At 38.5% G+C, this 19,549-nt stretch overlaps 1 protein-coding gene across 19 annotated transcripts in view; it reads right to left on the reverse strand.

Moving 5' to 3' along the window:
* The window catches only part of TENM3 (teneurin transmembrane protein 3), a 1,383,253-nt gene that overhangs the window by 71,635 nt on the left and 1,292,069 nt on the right, over positions 1–19,549 (reverse strand). For all 19 annotated transcript variants that reach the window (XM_072123399.1, XM_072123501.1, XM_072123484.1 and 16 more), the window contains 3 exons: positions 17,717–17,978; positions 10,363–10,630; positions 6,271–6,414 (listed from right to left, as the gene is read on the reverse strand). In XM_072123399.1, coding sequence (XP_071979500.1) covers positions 6,271–6,414; positions 10,363–10,630; positions 17,717–17,978 — 674 coding nt within the window. The remainder of the gene's footprint in view (positions 1–6,270; positions 6,415–10,362; positions 10,631–17,716; positions 17,979–19,549) is intronic.

Here is a 19,549-nt window from a genome sequence, read left to right on the forward strand (position 1 = left end):
CTCCAATACACAACAGTGTAATATACTAGTCATAATTTTGCTATTGCGCTGCCATTTCAGGATCGATACACATCTTAATTACAACAAATATCAGAAATCATAACAAGTCTTAAAATAAGGATCGAGAGAGAAAAGGTTCTGTTTTTGTATTACACCTCCGAGAATAATTCTGTTTGAGAAGAAGGAAAACATCGATCAAAACCTCATAGAGACGCATTGTTCCACCCCATGTCAAATGCACATTGCCAGGTCCTTATTCCAGTGTTGTCTGAGCCTTAACTAAAGCTTCCTCATCAGCAGATGTTAGTAGGAAAAACACAGAGAAGCTATATTCACATAAGATGGACTCAAAAACATACCTTAAACTACTGCATATAGTGGGTTAAAGTATCTGTATCTGGTTTGTATCTACCTGTCAACCTATTCCAAAAAATAGGCTGCACTCCAAAAATTTGTGAAAAAAATGTTGGGTGCCTTATTTAACCCAAGCACCTGTGCTATTGCTATGATGCTCCTGGACTTTAAATTTTTTTATCTGTCTATCTATTCAGAGATATCCATTACAGCAGCTATATCTAGACTGCAGGAACCTGTAGACTGGAGATGTCATCTATAAAGGAGCATTCTTTATAACTATATGAAAAGTGATCTCTACAGAACAGGAAGTGTTAGAATATGAGGAGAATCCGTGGTCAGGTTGAAAATGTAAGATGCTCTACATCCTATATATGTAGAGAGAAATATGTTACATGCAATGTCTAATTGTAAAGTTTTGAAAAGTCATTTCCACAGAACAGGAAGTGTCAGCATTTACGGATAAAAAAAGATTATTGGAAATCTTGCTAAGGAAGTGACATGTTGAATAAAAAAAAATAAACGTTTAATGTAAAAAATGTGAAGCTTAGGTTACTTTCTGATGACACAAAAGTCATTTCCACAGAGCAGGAAGTGTCAGCCTTTACGGATAGGCAAGATTTCCAATATTTTTTTTAAGGAAGTGACATGTTAAATAAAAAATCAAAGTTTAATGTAAAAAATGTGAAGCTTGGGTTACTTTCTAATGACACATTCCATTTAAGAGCTATGCCTCCATTAATATGCATCAAGCAAGACACCACCGGCCAAGCAAATGGAATACTAATAATGACATGCAGCACTATAAATAGCTAATAGTGATGAAAGATCCCAGTCATTTTACATATGGAATGCTGAGCCGGCAAGAATGTAATAGTCCTTATGGAAATTAACAAACAAAGCATATGCCTGATGGTGAATTTTTCTTACTTAAGACAGTGATAAAACACAGACGTGGTTATCCATTACCATTGTCCTTCATTGAGCACAAATCAATGAACACATTTTTGGTCCTGGTTCTAAAATGGTCAGCTATTATTTTCTATATGCATGTGTCACAATAAATCTCTATTTCTTATAATCCATGTAAACCACATGTCAGTTTGCACTTTGTGCCTAAACATGTTTTATTGATTGTGGATACGGGTTTCAAAGGCAGAACTATGGCTAATGGTTACACTTTTTTTTCTAGGATGCTGTTAAAACGATCAGCATCGTAAAAAAAAAAAAAGTACAAAAAAAAGCAAGAAAAGAAAACACAAAAGAAACTTGAGAGCAATGTTCTTCAAAGCTCTTAAAACCCCTCTGAATAAATAGAAGAGTTTCTTTGTTGTAAATGCTTGAAACCGCCATTATAGAATCCGGCTCGAAGCGAGTGGCTAAACTCCGAATAGTGAGGCATATGTAAATGGAAGATAATATCTCATAAACAATATTCCATTACAATGCTGTCCTGATTAGGAATTGATCAAAAAAATCCCCCGTGTTTCTTGCGTGATTACATCTTTCGCAACAATCACCAGACGATATCCCCCCCCCCCCCCCCCGCCGGATACGAGGCGTTGTATAATTTTCATCAGAGAGGTCCTCCAAGCCGGCTATCTGCACTACTGCGTATGATTTATCCTGTCATTAGCCTGAGAAATAGGTCCTTCAGCTTTCTCCTCTAGTATCGCAGAAGCGGAGACGAGTATAGGAATATTTATGACCGTGTATCAGGGTGCTGGCGCAAACACCTGTCAGTATCTGCACTCCTCCCCGAAACACATTTCACAGGCTCATCCACCTTGTCATTACAAGTAACCACTTCGTTTATTCAATTAGACACGCGTCACTTTGAGAAGTCACCGGTTGTCAGGGAGCGATGCTCGATATAATTTAAAGCTGGGAGATTGGTTCACCTTGTGGCGTAAGGCAGGCTGGTATTTTGCTATTCATATGCATCTCCATTATTGCTGCAAGCACCGGCATATTCCTCATTCCACTCAGGCCCATTATGTGTTATTGCAGCTTTTAAGAAATGCTATCTCCCATTGCTCCTACTGAAAAGTCAATCCATCTAGTTTCACAGAACTTGTTTTTTCTTGGTTTTGAAGGAAATTAGTTTTTTTTTAACTTTTGATGACATTGTTTGTATTTTCAGAGTCAGGCCTGACGTACGCAGCTCAATTGGACGTATATAGCCTTCACAGTAGAACACCAAGTCCCTGTGGTCTCTATTATGATACAATAGGCACTCCATGTAATACCATATGAATTTATGCAGCATTAATAAGTAAAAGCTATATGCTGTGGGTGCTTCCCTATGGCAATATCTGTGTTTTTATGCTGCTTATTATGTACATGAGGTTGGAAAAAGTCCATCAAGTCCAACCTTTAAGAATTAAACAAATGTTTTTCCCCATAACCAAGATATTTTCTGCTCTTGAGAGCATTTATATGGACAAGTATATGTGAAAGTCTCCAATATCCAGGTGTGAAACACAAAGCAGGACAGAGGGTGCCACCATACACAGGCCCTGAAGCCTTGATGTTCCAATAACGGGTAAAACACACAGCCCTGGTCGGTCCATGGATCATGGACTGTACCATCTCCCGTTTCATGGACCGACCACACTGCCTTGGACGGAAATATATTCATGATTAAAGGTAGGTGCTGTTGTTTAATGGAGTACCTTTATGTATCATATATGACATATATGATTATATGTATTTGAAAATGTTCAGTTTGTTTTAATAATATTTAAATATATCTACCTTTTGTTATAATATGCCTTTTGTTTTTCTATTCGGAGGATCTGGGGCCCGATCTCGGTGAGCTTGGACCAAACTTTCCCTATTGCGTGTGCCGTTTGAAAATTCTATTAGTATATATATAGGCAGTCCCCTACTTAAGAACACTCGACTTACATACGACTCCTAGTTACAAACGGACATCTGGATATTGGTAATTGTATATATGTATATATATATATATATATATATATATATATATATATATATATGTGTGTGTGTGTTTGGACATGCCTAAAGGTGTATCAAGTATTTATTTCAACTTATCCTGGAGGCAGTTTATCCCAAATCACATGTTTAAAAAAAAATGCTGATGATGGGACCCCATATTCTAAACTTCTAACCTCCATTTTGGCCATATTGACACTTGTAAAACTTTTAGCAAGTATTTTGAGATGAGAAATTTCCAATACTATAATGTATGCAACTTTGATTATCGGGTCAGCACAGTAATGGTACATTTGTTGGAGCCGGCCACAGAACTGTAGCGTTTCTCCTTGACTTCCCCTTTCAATATAGGACTCTACATTAGGAGAATGATTACTCGCTGGATACATTTTATAGAACTAATAAAAAAAACCAGTCATTTATGAGATATTGTCATTTTCCATTTTCATAACCATTACATGTTAGTAAACTGCCCATCTAACTTTATATGACATTGCACTGTGAGCGCCATTTATTGGGGGTCATGAATACGGACACGTAACTCTGACTCTATTACAATGCTCTTCTTCCTAATAAATAACGCACTCATTTATGAATACAAGAGCAGTTTTATTAAAGTCTAGACCAGAAATATTGTCTTACCTATGTCACTGTGGAAATCATTGTGTCATATGTACTCTGGAAATGTAATAAAAGCCCACTGATAGAGGGGGTCTGCGATGAGAGATGTTTGATTGCTTTCTAATAGCCGACATTGTGTTTTGTTATTATTACATATCTCCAGTCACACTTATATTGTGTAAATTGGGTTGCAGAATATGATTTTTCATTTTTATTGTAACAATGAATTTGTTTCAGCATGGTTACTCTGGGAGCTCTGTAGACAGGGATATGATGACACATTACGGACTGCATAACAATATCTGGATGCCAATTCCACAGCCTTCAATTACTGATAAAACTATGCGTGCTTGGTTATGGAGGCACCATCCCAAAGCAATGATAGTTTGTCTGTTATTATTAACCTGTCTGGACATGTTTTTTACTCTTAAAAGCACCATAAGAAAATCATAGCTCTATTTGGCTTTCATCTTGCTTTGGGAAGAAATAGTTGGGGAAACTCCATTATATAAATAGACCCACAGTTAAAATTTATAGAATGTTGAGCAGGAAACTGAGAATTTATTGGTGTCACGAAAGGGACAAAAACTTTTCGTTTCAACCACTGTCAGTCTAGACCCCATGGAAAAACCCCAAATAAAGGTAGCAGTAAGTTCAAGTTTAAACTCAAGTTATAGAAGTGTAAAACTAAGGGTCTGTTATGTTCTTTACAAGTCTAGCGCTGATATTGAATAATTCTCTTTTATGAAGACCTTTCATAACCACAACCAAATACAACCAATCCAATAGTAAGATGGGCAATTCCAGGCTGTATGCTCCAGCCCAGTACCGCCCACCTGACAGTGATAATCTGATTAGCATCCTGAGTACAGTGGCACTGATTAGTAATTTTTACAACTCAAATCTGAATCACTTTTGCAAAAGAAGACTTGGTGGAGGTGGTGATAGCTCTTTAACTAGTTTACCGAATCTTTTAACGTTTCTTTGAACTTTTGGAAGCCAATAATTTTAACCGAAGGTCATGGCATTAAGCTGAATACACTGTATTAGTATTAGAATTAATAGAACACTTCTGTCTCGTTATAACATAATGCACACCCCCATTGTATGCTAATGCGTGCAAAATCACAATCTAATTGATTTATTAAAAGCAAATATTTTTTTTTAAGTCATTTTTCTTATGATATTTATATTATTGTTAGCTGGCTTTTTGGGTGAAAAATGTGTAGCAGAACATAATGGAATGAGACATGAATTTAGAACTGTATTAAAAAAAGAGACGTATTAAGATATGGTGCACAACAACAGCAAGGACGGATAAGTATCAGGGGTTTTGTGGCTTCTGCTTCTAACTGCCTGGATGAAATGGAAAAAAAAAGGTTTTGGATTATGACACTTTGCCAGTGATTGTCCACTTAGAGGGTATTAGAAAAAGCTTTTCTTTATTTATTGTCTGTAACTAAAGAAAAGTTTCTTTTGTTCCCTCTGAGTGGATGGTCACTGTCAACGTGTCACATTCCAAAAACTAAAATTTAGCATCTTGTCAGAAATGTAGAAAGAAAAATCCTTAAGTTGGCAGAAACCCACAGCAGAAACTCTAAGCAGAAATATATCCATTATATAATGAGAGCAAAGCATCTCAATGAATCTATATGCAACTTTCTGAAATGTGACCAGTTCAATTTTATAGAAACACTACAAGCACAATTTCTTCTCAGTACCAAGGAGAATGTATGTGGCAAACCTGAGGATCTGTTTTATGCTCTACACTTATAACATTATTACCTGGCCAATATATACATTCCATGGGGAAAAATGGCAACATTTAAGTGAAAAACATCAGGCTTCCGTTGACCGCAACAACTGGATTTTTTGTGCCCCTCAACCAACTTGAGAATCAGCACCCAGTAAGGTCTAATCTCCACAAGTAAATTTGATGCCTCCAGCTTGCATCAAACTTGCATTGCATGCTTGCTGAAACGTCCAGCCCGAACATGTTGACATGTATAGTTCAGATCCAGTTTCTGAGAGTTCAGGCCGGACTTTCCAGCAAGCAAACGGTGTGGATGCATCAAATTCGTTTGTGGGCAATAGGCCTTGGACTGCTCCAGGTGTCTTCTTCCTTTTTCTTCAACTACTGTAAAATTTGCCTCTGAGTCGTTTATTTAAGGTTGCCATTTTAAGTGCCATCAAATATCACATGTTCTAAGACACCCACTCGTTATAATCGTTTAAGTGTGATTGGTTACGGGCAATGAAATGCAATTTATGTCAAGGAAATCAAAAGTAATTGGTAAGGGATGAAATATCTAAGGAAGGTCATGAAGGACTTACCATTCTGGACATCCAACACATGATGCTTATCTAAGGTCCAGCCACCCATATTTGAAGCATCTAATTCATAGCCTTGCAAAACAGCTGTTCTCTTCTCCCACAATGTGAGGTCTAAACATGATTCATATTCATACCCAACAGATACTGGAAACAAAATAAAATGAACACGAGCTATAAATAACTTGATTAATAGAAAGACTATGGTAAATACATATTACCCACGTTTAACAGTCTCCATTAAATCTTTAAAAGACATAATTGCCAGCTGTACAAGTGGAACATATATTTGTCGTTTCATAACATTATTTTATACAGTGGAATCCTCTTTACACGGATAATGAAATGAATATGATAACTGGATTATGAATAATTAGATCATGTAAGTCACAACAGTGTTCCTCATTCTTTACTATGAAGCAAACAGCTTGATTTACACTTAATGCATTTAAATATTTTACTTAAAGTCACAAATTGCTTAGTAAACTAAACTTATATATATATATTACACAATATTGAATAATAAAAACTTTTATCTTACAAAAAGGTTGACATTTCTTTTGTAGTCCAGTCTAAATACGGTAAAAACAGTGAGAGTCCTGATTTATCTGCCTGCACACAGTGATTGGCAGTAAAAGTCCTTATTACCCCACACACAGTGATTGACAGTAAGCATCCTGATTACCCATCCTAAACACAGTGATTGACAATGAGAGTCCTGATTACCACACACACACACAGTGATTGACAGTGAGCGTCCTGGTTACCCCACACACACACAGCGATTGACAGTGAGCATCCTGATTACCCCTCCTAAACACAGTGATTGACAATGAGAGTCCTGATTACCACACACACACACAGTGATTGACAGTGAGCGTCCTGGTTACCCCACACACAATGATTGACCGTGAGAGTCCTGATTATGCAACCCACACACAGTGATTGGCAGTAAGAGTCCTTATTACCCCACACACAGTGATTGACAGTGAGAGTCCTGATTAACCAACCCACACACAGTGATTGACTGTAAGAGTACCGATTTCCTCACACACAGTGATTGACTGTTCACTGTCAATAACTGTGTGTGGTTTGGATAATGAGGACTTTCACTGAGAATCACTATGTATGAGCAGGGTAAAGGAACTGACAGACTTCAGATTCACACACTGATACAGGGAGAGTTGTCAATCACTGTGTGTGAGCTTGGTAATCAGGACTCTCACTGTCAATCATTGTATGTGGGCTGGCTAATCAGGACTCTCGTTGTCAATTACTGCGAGTGGGTGGAGTAATCAGCACTCTCACTGTTACTAACTGTGCTTAGGCGGGCTAATCAGGACTCTAATTGTCAATCACTGTGCGTAGGCGGGCTAATCAGGACTCTCATTGTCAATCACTGTGCATAGGCGGGCTTATCAGGACTCTCACTGTTGATCACTGTGCATAGGCTGGCTAATCAGGACTCTCACTGTCAATCACTGTGCATAGGCTGGCTAATCAGGACTCTCACTTTCAATCACTGTGTGCAGACAGGCTATTCAGGACTTTCACTGTCAATAACTGTGTGTGGACGGGCTAATCAAGACTCTCACTGTCAATGACTGTGTGTAGGTGGGCTAATCAGGATTTTCACTGTCAATCACTGTGTGTGGGCTTGGTAATCAGGACTCTCACTTTCAAACACTGTGGGTGTGTGGATTAATAAGGACTCATACTACTTAAAAGTATATTATGAAACTATTCTGCTCAAAACTATTTACTTCCTATTTTGCCTTTCAAAAAATATGAGTGAGAAATATAACCAGATATTCTGTCCAAACTATTTATTAATAAATGATATCATTATTTTATTTTTATATGTTAATATTGTATCATATTTATTTTATTTTGCATTATTTTTCATTCACACAATGCACTGAAATGATAAAAGTTACTACTAAAGATAAGCCAGCCTCCATTGTATCTCTCTTGCGCCTAATAAAACTTTTTGGACTTTGAATAGGCAATTTCATACTTGCTACAATCAAGGCTCCACCAGCGCTATTATATAATGCTCCTTGCTATGAATTAGCATATGGTTAACATTTTGTCTCCAAGCTTAAATTGTTTAGTTTTTTTCCCCAAGTTGATAAAATAACATTGACAAGTGAAATCCCAGATAATATTCTGTTCAAACACCTTGATTTCTCTAACACCTTATGTGAAGAATTGCAGCTATCCAGCAGTGTTTTTCCATATTTCCCCTAGTTAAAGCATGTCATGAGCGGCGCCAGCCTCGTCATCTCTCACTCCTGCTGCTTCTGCTGCTTAATCTCCATTGCTCCAGGATACAGGTTCATCAGAGCTTCACACCTCAATCATCTGGGGCAGCAGTTTGCTCCTTAATGGCAGGAGCTGTGATCCTGAGACTTATAGTCTGACTTGAATATTTCATCTGTTTCTTCACAACAATATTAATGAGGATTTTATATGGCTGTTCAGTTTTTCTCACCCATAGATTGATTCATTACCTCTGTGATCACATTATTGCCTGTGATTACAATACTCAGTTGGAGAGGCGCAGATTTCTGCCCGACAGCTTGTACAGATGGTAGAAAGTCATTTAATACATGGGGAGCTGAGCTCAGATGCCTTGCAAAAGTAGGGATCATTGGTCCCTGTGGTAGCTGGAGGATATACACAGTCCATAAGGGTGGCAAATAAAGTAGTATCTGCTTATTAGAGAGGAATGAATCTATTTGTTGATACAAATTTGGCAATTTTCAAGCATTTACTGAGTTTGAATCTTTTTCACTTGCTTTAATTTTTCAAAATGATGGCTTACTAAGAGCTTGTTCACATCTCTGTTAGGTCTTCAGTTATTGTGAGCCAGTGTCGGGAGTGGTCAAACACAGTCCTTGGGTAAAAGGTATAAAGGAAAGACTTTGACCAATTTTGTGTGTTCGACAACCTGAGATGTGATCTTGCCCTAATAAAGTTATTATGAGCCAGAACCGTGAGTGGTCGAACACAAAACAGATGCAATACCTTGGGTAAAAGGTGTAATAGACTTGCACCAGTTTGGTGTGTTTGACGAAACCTGGTGTTGACTCACAAAGACTAATGGACCTAATGGAACTGGCCCTAATACTTTTGCTCTTCTCATGGCCTAGGAAGAGGAAAAATTCAAATTTCTGTCCAAAAGTTTAGAGTAATTCAATTCAGACTCAAAAAATTTAAAAATTCAACAGAGATTTTATGTATTGAATCTTGGATGTATCGCCCATCTCTACTCCCTATTATAGATTAGCCAGTCTTTGGTGGTCCCCCTATCAGTCAGTCAGTTAATCTGTCAGTTAATTAATAAGGCTCCATGTGCACAGTGTATATGGCGGCCATATGATAGCCGGACAAATGGCAACTAGCCGAAGTGCATTGTGTGTCTCCCTACTGTGCTTTTGTCGGAAGAAAGATAGAGCGTGCTCTATTTTTTGTTGTACTTACAGCCCATCTGGATGGCTCCCTATGGAGAGGGGAGGGGTGAGGAGCGCTCCCTTCTCCCATTATGGCTGTATGCTATGGTCAGGCAAAGCATTCGTTTGTGTGCATGAAGGCTTAATCTGATAAAACTTTAATAGCGTTGTACATAGGGCCTCTATTATAGTGATGATTTTTCAACCAAGCTTGGTGTTTGGACCTGCACATCCACACACCTTCATGAACTCTTAGCAATTCTGAAAGGGAAGGATAATTTTGCAGAGGCAGAAGGGAGCACAATCAATTAAGCCTGGGTTTTCTATATTGAACAAAGCTGTCTTTATGGTACATCCATGGACAAACGATGAACAGTAATTTATGGAGAGATACATTAAATAACGCTGCTCTACATAAGAGTAAGTTATAAAGCAGACGGTTAAACACCAGTGAGATTCAATGACACAGATTTCTTCAAAATTAAATGTCACAGAAATATTTAAGCTGCTGCTTAAAAAGAAGATGAATGCACACACAGCAGCTAAGCCAGCCTCCCGTTATACACAGCCATAAATCACCCGTTGCTTGACAGAGTTCCTAAAATAAATATTACTATTTAATTATAATAGAAATACATACCGACAGCTTCAGATAATCCATAGACTTTCTGGTTATAAGCATCAGTCTTATCCCAAATGAAGGTGTACGAAAGATTAGGGGAGGCTGGAAACCATTTCTGGAAAAGTCTTCCAACCACCGCTACCATGAGATGAACTTTCATTAGATTGAACGGTATTACCGCGTGGGTCATTGTAATTTTAAGAACCGATTTATATCCTGCCGCTCTTGAACTTAGATAGGATAGTTTCAAATCTGTCCCTGGAATGGTTGTTTCTTCATGAAGCACCTGAAGAAATAGATAGAAGATCTGATATTAAACAAGAAGCATGTTGTATCATATCAAGCAGGGGTTATATACAATATTGCTGATAAATAGATCCAATGTTTATCACCAAGCAATATGTGCATTGCAAAATTGGCTTACTGAAGACAGTATGGGGGTCATTTACTAAGGGCCCGATTCGCGGTTTCCCGACGTGTTACCCGAATATTTCCGATTTGCGCCGATTTCCCCTGAATTGCCCCGGGATTTTGGCGCACGCGATCAGATTGTTGCGCATTGGCGCTGGCATGCACTCGACGGAAATCGGGGGGCTTGGCCGAACGAAAACCCGACGGATTCGGAAAAACCGCTGCATTTTTAAAAAAAAATCTGTCGCAGAGCTTGCACTTACCTTCACTCAGCCCCGGCTCGATGAACTCCAGCACGTTCCGATGCTTTTCAGCGCAGCGCCACCTGGTGGACGGCGGAGGAACTACCTTAATATATCCCGGCCGGACCCGAATCCAGTACAGAGAACGCACCGCTGGATCGCGAATGGACCGGGTAAGTAAATCTGCCCCTATATGTTTAAGCTGTGCATTAAAACACTTATGTAAAGAAGCTCCAGCTCCAAACTGAAATCTTAGCCAGGACAGACCTGGGGAGGACTACAGATGTAGTGTCAGTTGGTAAATACGGCAGGCCAGAGTGTTCATGCCTCTGCCTATTCCCTGCAAACTGCCAGACAAGGCATTTTAAATTGCCCCTTTATATTTTATATAAACATGTATACACATGTATATAATATATGTAATATTAAACTGTATATAGATTACTTTGCAAGTAACTTAATTATACTACCAGATAATGCTCTTAAAGTTGACTATTTATGTTAGATTAATGTTTGGCTCCCACCCAGGGCCAGCGCCAGCACTAGCACTGGGCACATTGGGCATGTGCCAGGACCCAGAGCTGCTGGGGGGGCCCACATAACGCTGTACATAAGGAGTCCAAAGGTGGTGAGTGTGGCTGTATCTAATGAATCTATAGGGTGTGAGGGGGACTTATATAAAATAACCATGAGGGGACTGTTTGCTATGATAAACCAGAGAATATTTTAGGTAACAGGAGACTGTTTTGGCTTCTGAATTTTTAATGCTGCCATGTAAGTTAACTGCAAAGGGGTCCACTGAGGCTCTGTCGCCCAGGGGCCTACTGAAACCTAGAGCCGACCCTGCTCCCACCATATTTCGATAAACACCGTTTTGCACTGCAAAATTGCCACTATTCCAGCCACATTAATAAATATGAACATGAGGTTCTTACTTACATTTTGAACAAGTTGCATAAGCCAACTAAGCACATTAAGGTGAACATGTTTTAGTGAGTCCCTATCCAAGTGGGGGCAGCACCATATGCTGTCCGCTGCAGACATAACAAAGCAGTAACAGGGAGCAAGGTGCTGCATTATGGCAACAGCGGGCACTATACCGTAACAGGCCACTCCCACAAATTTGGCCCCAACATCCTGCAAACACCTCATGAAAGGAGCATGGATATTGTGTGGGTTTCCCTGCAGTTTTCCCTTGAGTTTTTGAGTTTTACATTGTGAGGATTGAAAATCTGCAGCAATACGTGACATGCTGGGACATCTCTTATCCAGTATGTTGCAAAAATCTCTGTCGGGTAGAACTGTATGAATATGGAGTAAGTGACCTATGGTGGTTACATCCCATGTGTCTCCAGCCTGAGATAGTATTCAAGGTAAATATTATCCATGGTCGTATATTATGATATATTCATATACATATCATGATTACAAAGCGCCAGTTTTATTACTCAGCTTTTAGCCCACCCAAGCTAAGGGGCTCCAATTGTCCGGTAGAGCTTAAAATCGCAGAAACAATAGCACGTTGCATTGTATAACATCGAAATGACATAAACACATAAAAAGGCCCTTGAAACATTCTATTCTGGAAGCCATTTAGCATATGATCATAATTAAGAAATGTGTCTGTGCCTCAGCTGGCTCTTTGTTCAGCGGCCATTTTGACACGTCGAGTATTTAGGACTGTACCGGTGTGACTCATCATTGTAAATTATGCCAAATGATTTTAGCTAACTGAACAACTTATCTCCTCTATAAAGCTGTCGGGTTTGATGATGTTCCAATGTATGTGATATATGTGTTAGTTATATTATCAAACCAGACTCCGTTACTTATTGCTTTTCTTTTCATGTAGAGGATACATAAAAGGCTCCCACACATTGCTCACTCTGTTATCGCTGCTTTGTTGCTAAAGGTTTGGCTTTTCCAAATGGGAAACTGACAGACATTTTAACTACAGTTTGATGATTGAAGGTTCTGTGCAGTCATTAGTCATGGAGATTTCAGACTTTTACGTACTCAGATCTGGCAACTAAAGCAATCACCTTTATTTCACTTCGAGCTGCAATGACAGGATTACAATCTATAATAAGATTCCTACACAAAGAAGACTAGCATTTATAGTTGCTAAGCCACCAAGCACTGCTTGTTTGATATGCATAGCCAAGTGTACAAAATAAGAATTGGGAGGGTTCCCATGGGAGAGCTTTCAAACATTCCTTTTTATTGGAATATTTTGGCAGGGGGAATGTGCTTTCCTATGTCATTCGCACATTTTATTACCTAGCGATTTCATTGTCAGGTTTTTTGTCTCGCTATCAGATCTTAAATAAAACAGCTGTCTATAATCCACAGATTTCCCCTACAGTTGTTTTTTTATATATAATATATACTTAGGAGGACATCAGATAATTCCTCTACTATCATTTCATGTGGCAGGTAGGAGAAGACTGAAGATGATATGATGGGGAGGGGGGAACAAGATAAAGCAGACCAAACATTCACGGTAGACTTTATCATTGTGTCTTACAGTGGTCATGAAACTTTAGTAGGTGGTGGTTGAATGCTGATTCCTCCTTCATACCCCCCGCCCACATCTGCCTAAAAGGTTGAAAAGACCGTTCATTCAATTTGTATGCCCACGCTTACCTTTCCTATTGGCTAGACAAGTCCAGATATAGGTGTCCCAAAATAGTTAAAAAAGGTAGTATTTCAAGATACAGTCTTTAAAGTGCTATCCTATCTAGGTATACACTTTAATACTATTTTATACAGGTGGTCCCCTATTTTTAACAGGCGGTCCCCGACTTACAGGTGTCTGCAATTAAACTGTATTGTTAATCCTGGTTCTTATGACAATCCAACATTTTAAAATCCAATTGTCACAGAGACCCAAAAAAATTTTATCTGGGGTTACAATTATAAAATATACAGTCCCGACTTACATACAAATTCAAATTAAAAACAAACAAACAGAATTTGAAATGCTTTGTGCAGTGCTCCGTAATCTGTGTGCGCTATATAAATAAAGAATTATTATTATTTCTTGTATGTAACCTGGGGACTGCCTGTATTGGATTTTAGACTTCTTAAGCCAATTGCAGCCCAAGTAATGGTGAACACATGTCTATGGCTAAATCCCCCCAAAACAAACTTGAAGAACTCATGGATGATGTTGTAAACCTCAAATTTATCCAGTTTATAAAAATCAATGGTATCATTCCTCATATATTCCAGTTGTGTCTTTATAATTATTTTAGTTGCTGTGAACCAGATTGAGTTGTCTATATTATGCTCAATTTAACCAGGGGCAAACCAAAATTACCAGTGGTCTAAAAATCACCCCAAAATTATAAAGTCAGGGATCAAACGGTTGGAGAGAATGATATTGGTCTACTGTAGGGAGATGTCATGTTCCAGTCCATTAGGTTTATGTTCCTGTGTATTGCTGGATTCCTCGGCAGGTCTCTGTCCACCTAGGTCCAAAATAGATAGGACAAGGCTACAGTGGTAACTCTTCCAGTGCAATCAATGCAAGAGCGCTCTTGTGATGGGTTTACAGGAAACAAGAAATATTTACTGTTATAGAGTGTTTACAATGCAGAAGACTACATTACGGCCAAGTTTAGCAAGTGTGATGGGAATCGCAGGACCCAAAGGCCTACTCAGACGATACCACCCATTATGTGATTAGATGCTACTGGTCAGTAGCCAAGTCCTCTTATACTTTCAACTGCTGGCAGCTCTGGAAACATACATTAACCCATAACAATCAAACAACAATTAGTTATAATCAATCAACGGATTGCTATTAAAGGGTCAGCTGGTTGGTTGCCATGGGATACTGTATATTTAATATTTATTATAACATAAGTGAATGTGCATATTTTAGAAGACACTTTCTCTCTGCATGTAATTTTATATTCTATGTGTGGGGAAATCAGGGTATCAGTACGGCACTATGGCTGCGATGAGTTGGCACATCTCCATCTCTACAGTATCTTTCACTTTGTTGTATTTATGTTTAAAGCATCTTTGAAATGTAAGATTGAGTTTTTCAATTTTCCTCTGTGATCTTTCTGCAAAATGGAATAAAAGAGTTTGCTCACAGACAGGGTGCACTTTATGAACAGTCAAGCGTGCTGAGCGCGAGTATGTGTTCCACAACCCAGGCTTATTATTGGTTGACATCAGTCACATGAGAGGAATCGGTAATGAGAGCTGGATTTCACTTGTAAATTGTCCTGGTGTATGGCATAGAACTGTCACAGTTTGACTGCTTCTTTTGAAGGTGTATCTTATGTCCTGAAAGCAATAATAAAACCAGGAATGAAAGCTGTCTAAAGTCTGTGAAAACTCCAACCAGAAATTACAGCCTTTCAGATTGCTTCCTTACAGTACATGTAAAAGAGCTACACAACAAAAAAGGAAAATAAAACCCAAACTTGTATTATACTTGTATTATATACCACCACTTGTATTATATATCAGTAGTAGTGCAATGACATGTATGTATGATATATAGGGTGATTGTAATGCACAAAGCTGCGTAACTGTCCATGAGATGTCCAGTGAATACCCCCATTTTGGGCAAATACATGGAACTGTACAAACATAGAAGATGATTGACAGTATAATCCTAGAGTAGTTATCATTATAGTAGCTTATGGTGGATGATAAACCAGACAAATCTTTACAATCTATTAGTTGACATATTTGATGTACAATTTTGTGACAATGTAATGTACAGCATGTACTGTATGGCAGTTTTTTCTATAACTTACACCATAATTCTGGTGTTTCCCTGCAAAAATTATTAGCCGGTATTGGGTTTCTACTCACAAAAAGGTCAATGGGTCTACACATCAAGTTTAGGGATGAGTCAAAAGTCCAGAGAGCTTCACCAGAGGTCAAACGGGCTTAGACGTCCGTCTGTAACTAGGGGTCATCTGTAAGTCGGGTGTCCTTAAGTCGCGTGTTCTATAAATTTTTCAGGGACTTTATTTGGCTACTGTAGATGTTTGTGCAAATGAGCATAAAATTCAGTAAGTTTGTACTTGTAACACATAACACATAAATCCCAGTTCTATCCAGCTCATCAGAAATTGGCTTATCAATTATTTTTCCATGTAAAGTCCTGAACTATTGCGCTTGGACATATTTATATAAAAGTTAACATCCGTAACATTCAGGCCATATAATTCCTAGGTGACTTCTAATGATTCTGTACATTAGTTTTGTATTAGTTTATACAAAGCAAGTTACTTTTAATGAGTGTTCTGCGCACTAATATACCATGCGTCACTATCACATAAAACAAGGCACCGCTGTTATGTTACCTGCTGATTAAAAAAGATAATTAGCATATAACAGTATTGCAATTATCTTGAGAGATGACAGCAGCGAGCAATTGTTATATTGGTGTGTGCTACATCTATAACTATGTTTTACCTGCACTGACAGTTATGGATTGTATTATGAGACGCTTTAACAAAGAGTCATATGACACAAATGGAGCTCCTCCACTGTCATCTGTTATGGGACTGACAACACTATTCTCCAAATATCAAACCAAATGTGATGACATCACTGCTCTTCATGTATACTGTTATAAATAATTATATTAATGTAACTTGTCATTAATAACCCTAAAATGCATGTGAAACTAAGACCTTACTATAAATTCAGTTGAAGAACAAGAGGTGTTATTCTAAGATTGGCTCTCCAAAAGCAATTGTGAACCTATTGTAAATATATTACCGTACATTCTAGTGAGTGAAATCATAAAAAAATTAATACTTAACACTAGACCTTCAGCTATTCTCAGCCTAGTAACTAGGTAACCATTTAGCTAACATAGGATAGAGTCTGAATATATTGAAGTGACCCATTTACCCCAATGAAATATATATATTAAGTATGCAACAATACTATTTTTTTTGGCATGGAAGTGGCGTAAGAAGGATGGGGGAGACACAATTTGGGCCTTATGACTGTTTTCAAGGCTTGTCGGCCAATATGAGCTTAATAAATCTAACACCAATGTTTTTATTATATGCTGATTTATATACATTAATGTGAACTTTGCCTTAGCAGATATAGCATTGATCTTGGCTGTTTTCAGGTTCCATAACCAAGTTACAGCTATACAAAAAATTAAGTACCTTCTCAACAAATTCTATGATTTTTCAATTGAGTCAGGGGTGCATCAGACATGAGGTGAGTTGGGCCACTGGCCTCAGGCAGCAGTAGCAGAAGCAGGGGACAGCAGGGGCAAAGTCACCTGCTACAAAAGCAGGACATGATACTTAAAGATAATGTCACATGCAATGTCAGCATGGGTGTGAGATGAAGTGTATGAAGAACCCACTTACTAAAAAAATTACTACTGGATGGGGAAGAGGGAACACCATTCTACTGCTTGTTTCGGGCAGCAGAGAGTTTAGGTTCACCCCTGATTTGAGGACACAATAAAATCCATGGTCCTCAGAAGGTCTTAAAATTGAGTTAAATCCTCAGATGAACATGACACATTACACTGTGAAATAATTTATTTAAGAAAAGTGATCTGAGTTTACACTATTTAAGTATTGGAAATAATGAGTAATCTGCCTCAATACGTTTAGATATAAATAGATCATATAAGGTACTTCCAGGTCAAATTTCCCTTTGAAATGTATATATTGTAATAAGAAATTAAAACTTGAAATGGGATCCAGTACCTGTGTTTCTGGAATTATGGGGCTGTCCTCGTGAGACGATCTAAAGAATGTTGACAAAGGAGATGATACTATTACAGGGTTTGGTCTGATGAACCCACTTAAGTCACAACTAGGTATTTCATTCTGTTCCTTCTTCATCACCAGGGTATCCATGACATAAAAAACATTCCAGGGTATCCAGACGGTGTGGTATTGTGTGAGGAATGGAGCTCTTTCGAACATGAGCGTCAGAGATGCACCACCATTGGCAACCAGATCAAACCTGGGAAATAAACAAACAGCATTGAGATTTAATACAATAAAGTGGTAAAGCTGATGCTAACAAGCTCCTGTTAGCAACAAAGAATCACAATGCAAATGAAAAGAAGCCGAGACACCAAACCGGCAGATGCGGCGCTCATAATGAAAGAAAACACTATGCAGCACAGACCAAACAGCTCTGCTGGGTTTAAGGAATATTGATTTATTTTCCTGTAGATGATAACCTTTATTGTATCAACATGAAAATCATTCCAGACATGCCGTTTGCAGGCCACAATGGTCCAACTTCATTCCACCGCATCTGGCAGAGGGCTCCCAGAACCACAAGCATCTCAGCAAATTTTCTAATTTAGTACTTATCTGCTTATATCATCTAAGTTCTAGCCTAGAGACATAAGAAAGGATGCAGTGCAGTTATACCCAAGAACCTGCCAGGACGTAGATTGTATCTGCAGACCTCAGGAATAGCCCCGCATACACAAGAGCCTGGGGACATTAGGAAAGCCTGGGGGTAGGATTTGTGACCATATACTGCATTTAGAACTGTGTATAACTCAGGGCTCACTAACAATGCTAAATTGAAAACATGTATCAAAATCTGACATATAATTAAATACGGATGTGGGATCAATGATATTGTGGGAGGAAATATCAAATATGTATATAAATTAATGGGTAATTTTAAAGCCGTAGCAATATTATGGGACACAAAGGACTTATCTTTTACGCCACTAGAAAATGGGGCTGTGTTTTCATGAATAATTTCTATGCCAATTGAATTATCGGTGTTGTTTAAATGGAATTTTTGATGTTTTTTTTTATGTTATGCTACATGCAGACTGTGAAAATAAAGCTGTAGTGCATTGTATATTGTGAGCTAATCTATTCAGGGTAGTTTTTGCAAAATCTTCAAGACAAATATAAGTATAAGTATATAGGGCGGCACGGTGGCTGAGTGAGTAGCACATCTGCCTTGCAGCACTGGGGTCCTGGGTTCGAATCCCACCCAGGTCAACATCTGCAAAGAGTTTGTATGTTCTCTCCGTGTTTGCGTGGGTTTCCTCCGGGTACTCCGGTTTCCTCCCACACTTCAAAACATACTGTTAGGTTGTTTAGATTGTGAGCCCCTTGGGGACAGGGACCAATTTGACATGCTTGTGCAGCGCTGCGTAATCTGTGTGCGCTATATAAATAAAGAATTATTATTATTATTAGTATACATATGTATAAACATGTTTTATCTTAATCCTTTATTGATGGTTGTTGCCTTGCACACATATTAGATGGAAATAGCTGGCTTATCACTCCAAGAACAAAAGATTGAAATTCAAAAATATTATTGTTAGAGATGAGTGGACCTAAACTTCTTGTTTGGGTCTGCATGCGCCCTGCGTGACCCAGACATATTAGTGCCGCTAGCAATTTGCTATGGCTTTGATTGGCCAGGGGTGTCCCCATGGCCAATCACAATCATGGAAAGTAGATAGGGGTGCTAATTTGGCAGATTGGTTGTTCAGTAGCTAATCTGGCAATATGTCCAGCTTGCACAGGTCGCACACGAACCGGAAGTTC

Source organism: Engystomops pustulosus, chromosome 1 (genome assembly GCF_040894005.1).
Source record: "Engystomops pustulosus chromosome 1, aEngPut4.maternal, whole genome shotgun sequence".
In the NCBI taxonomy this organism is placed as follows: Eukaryota; Metazoa; Chordata; class Amphibia; order Anura; family Leptodactylidae; genus Engystomops; species Engystomops pustulosus.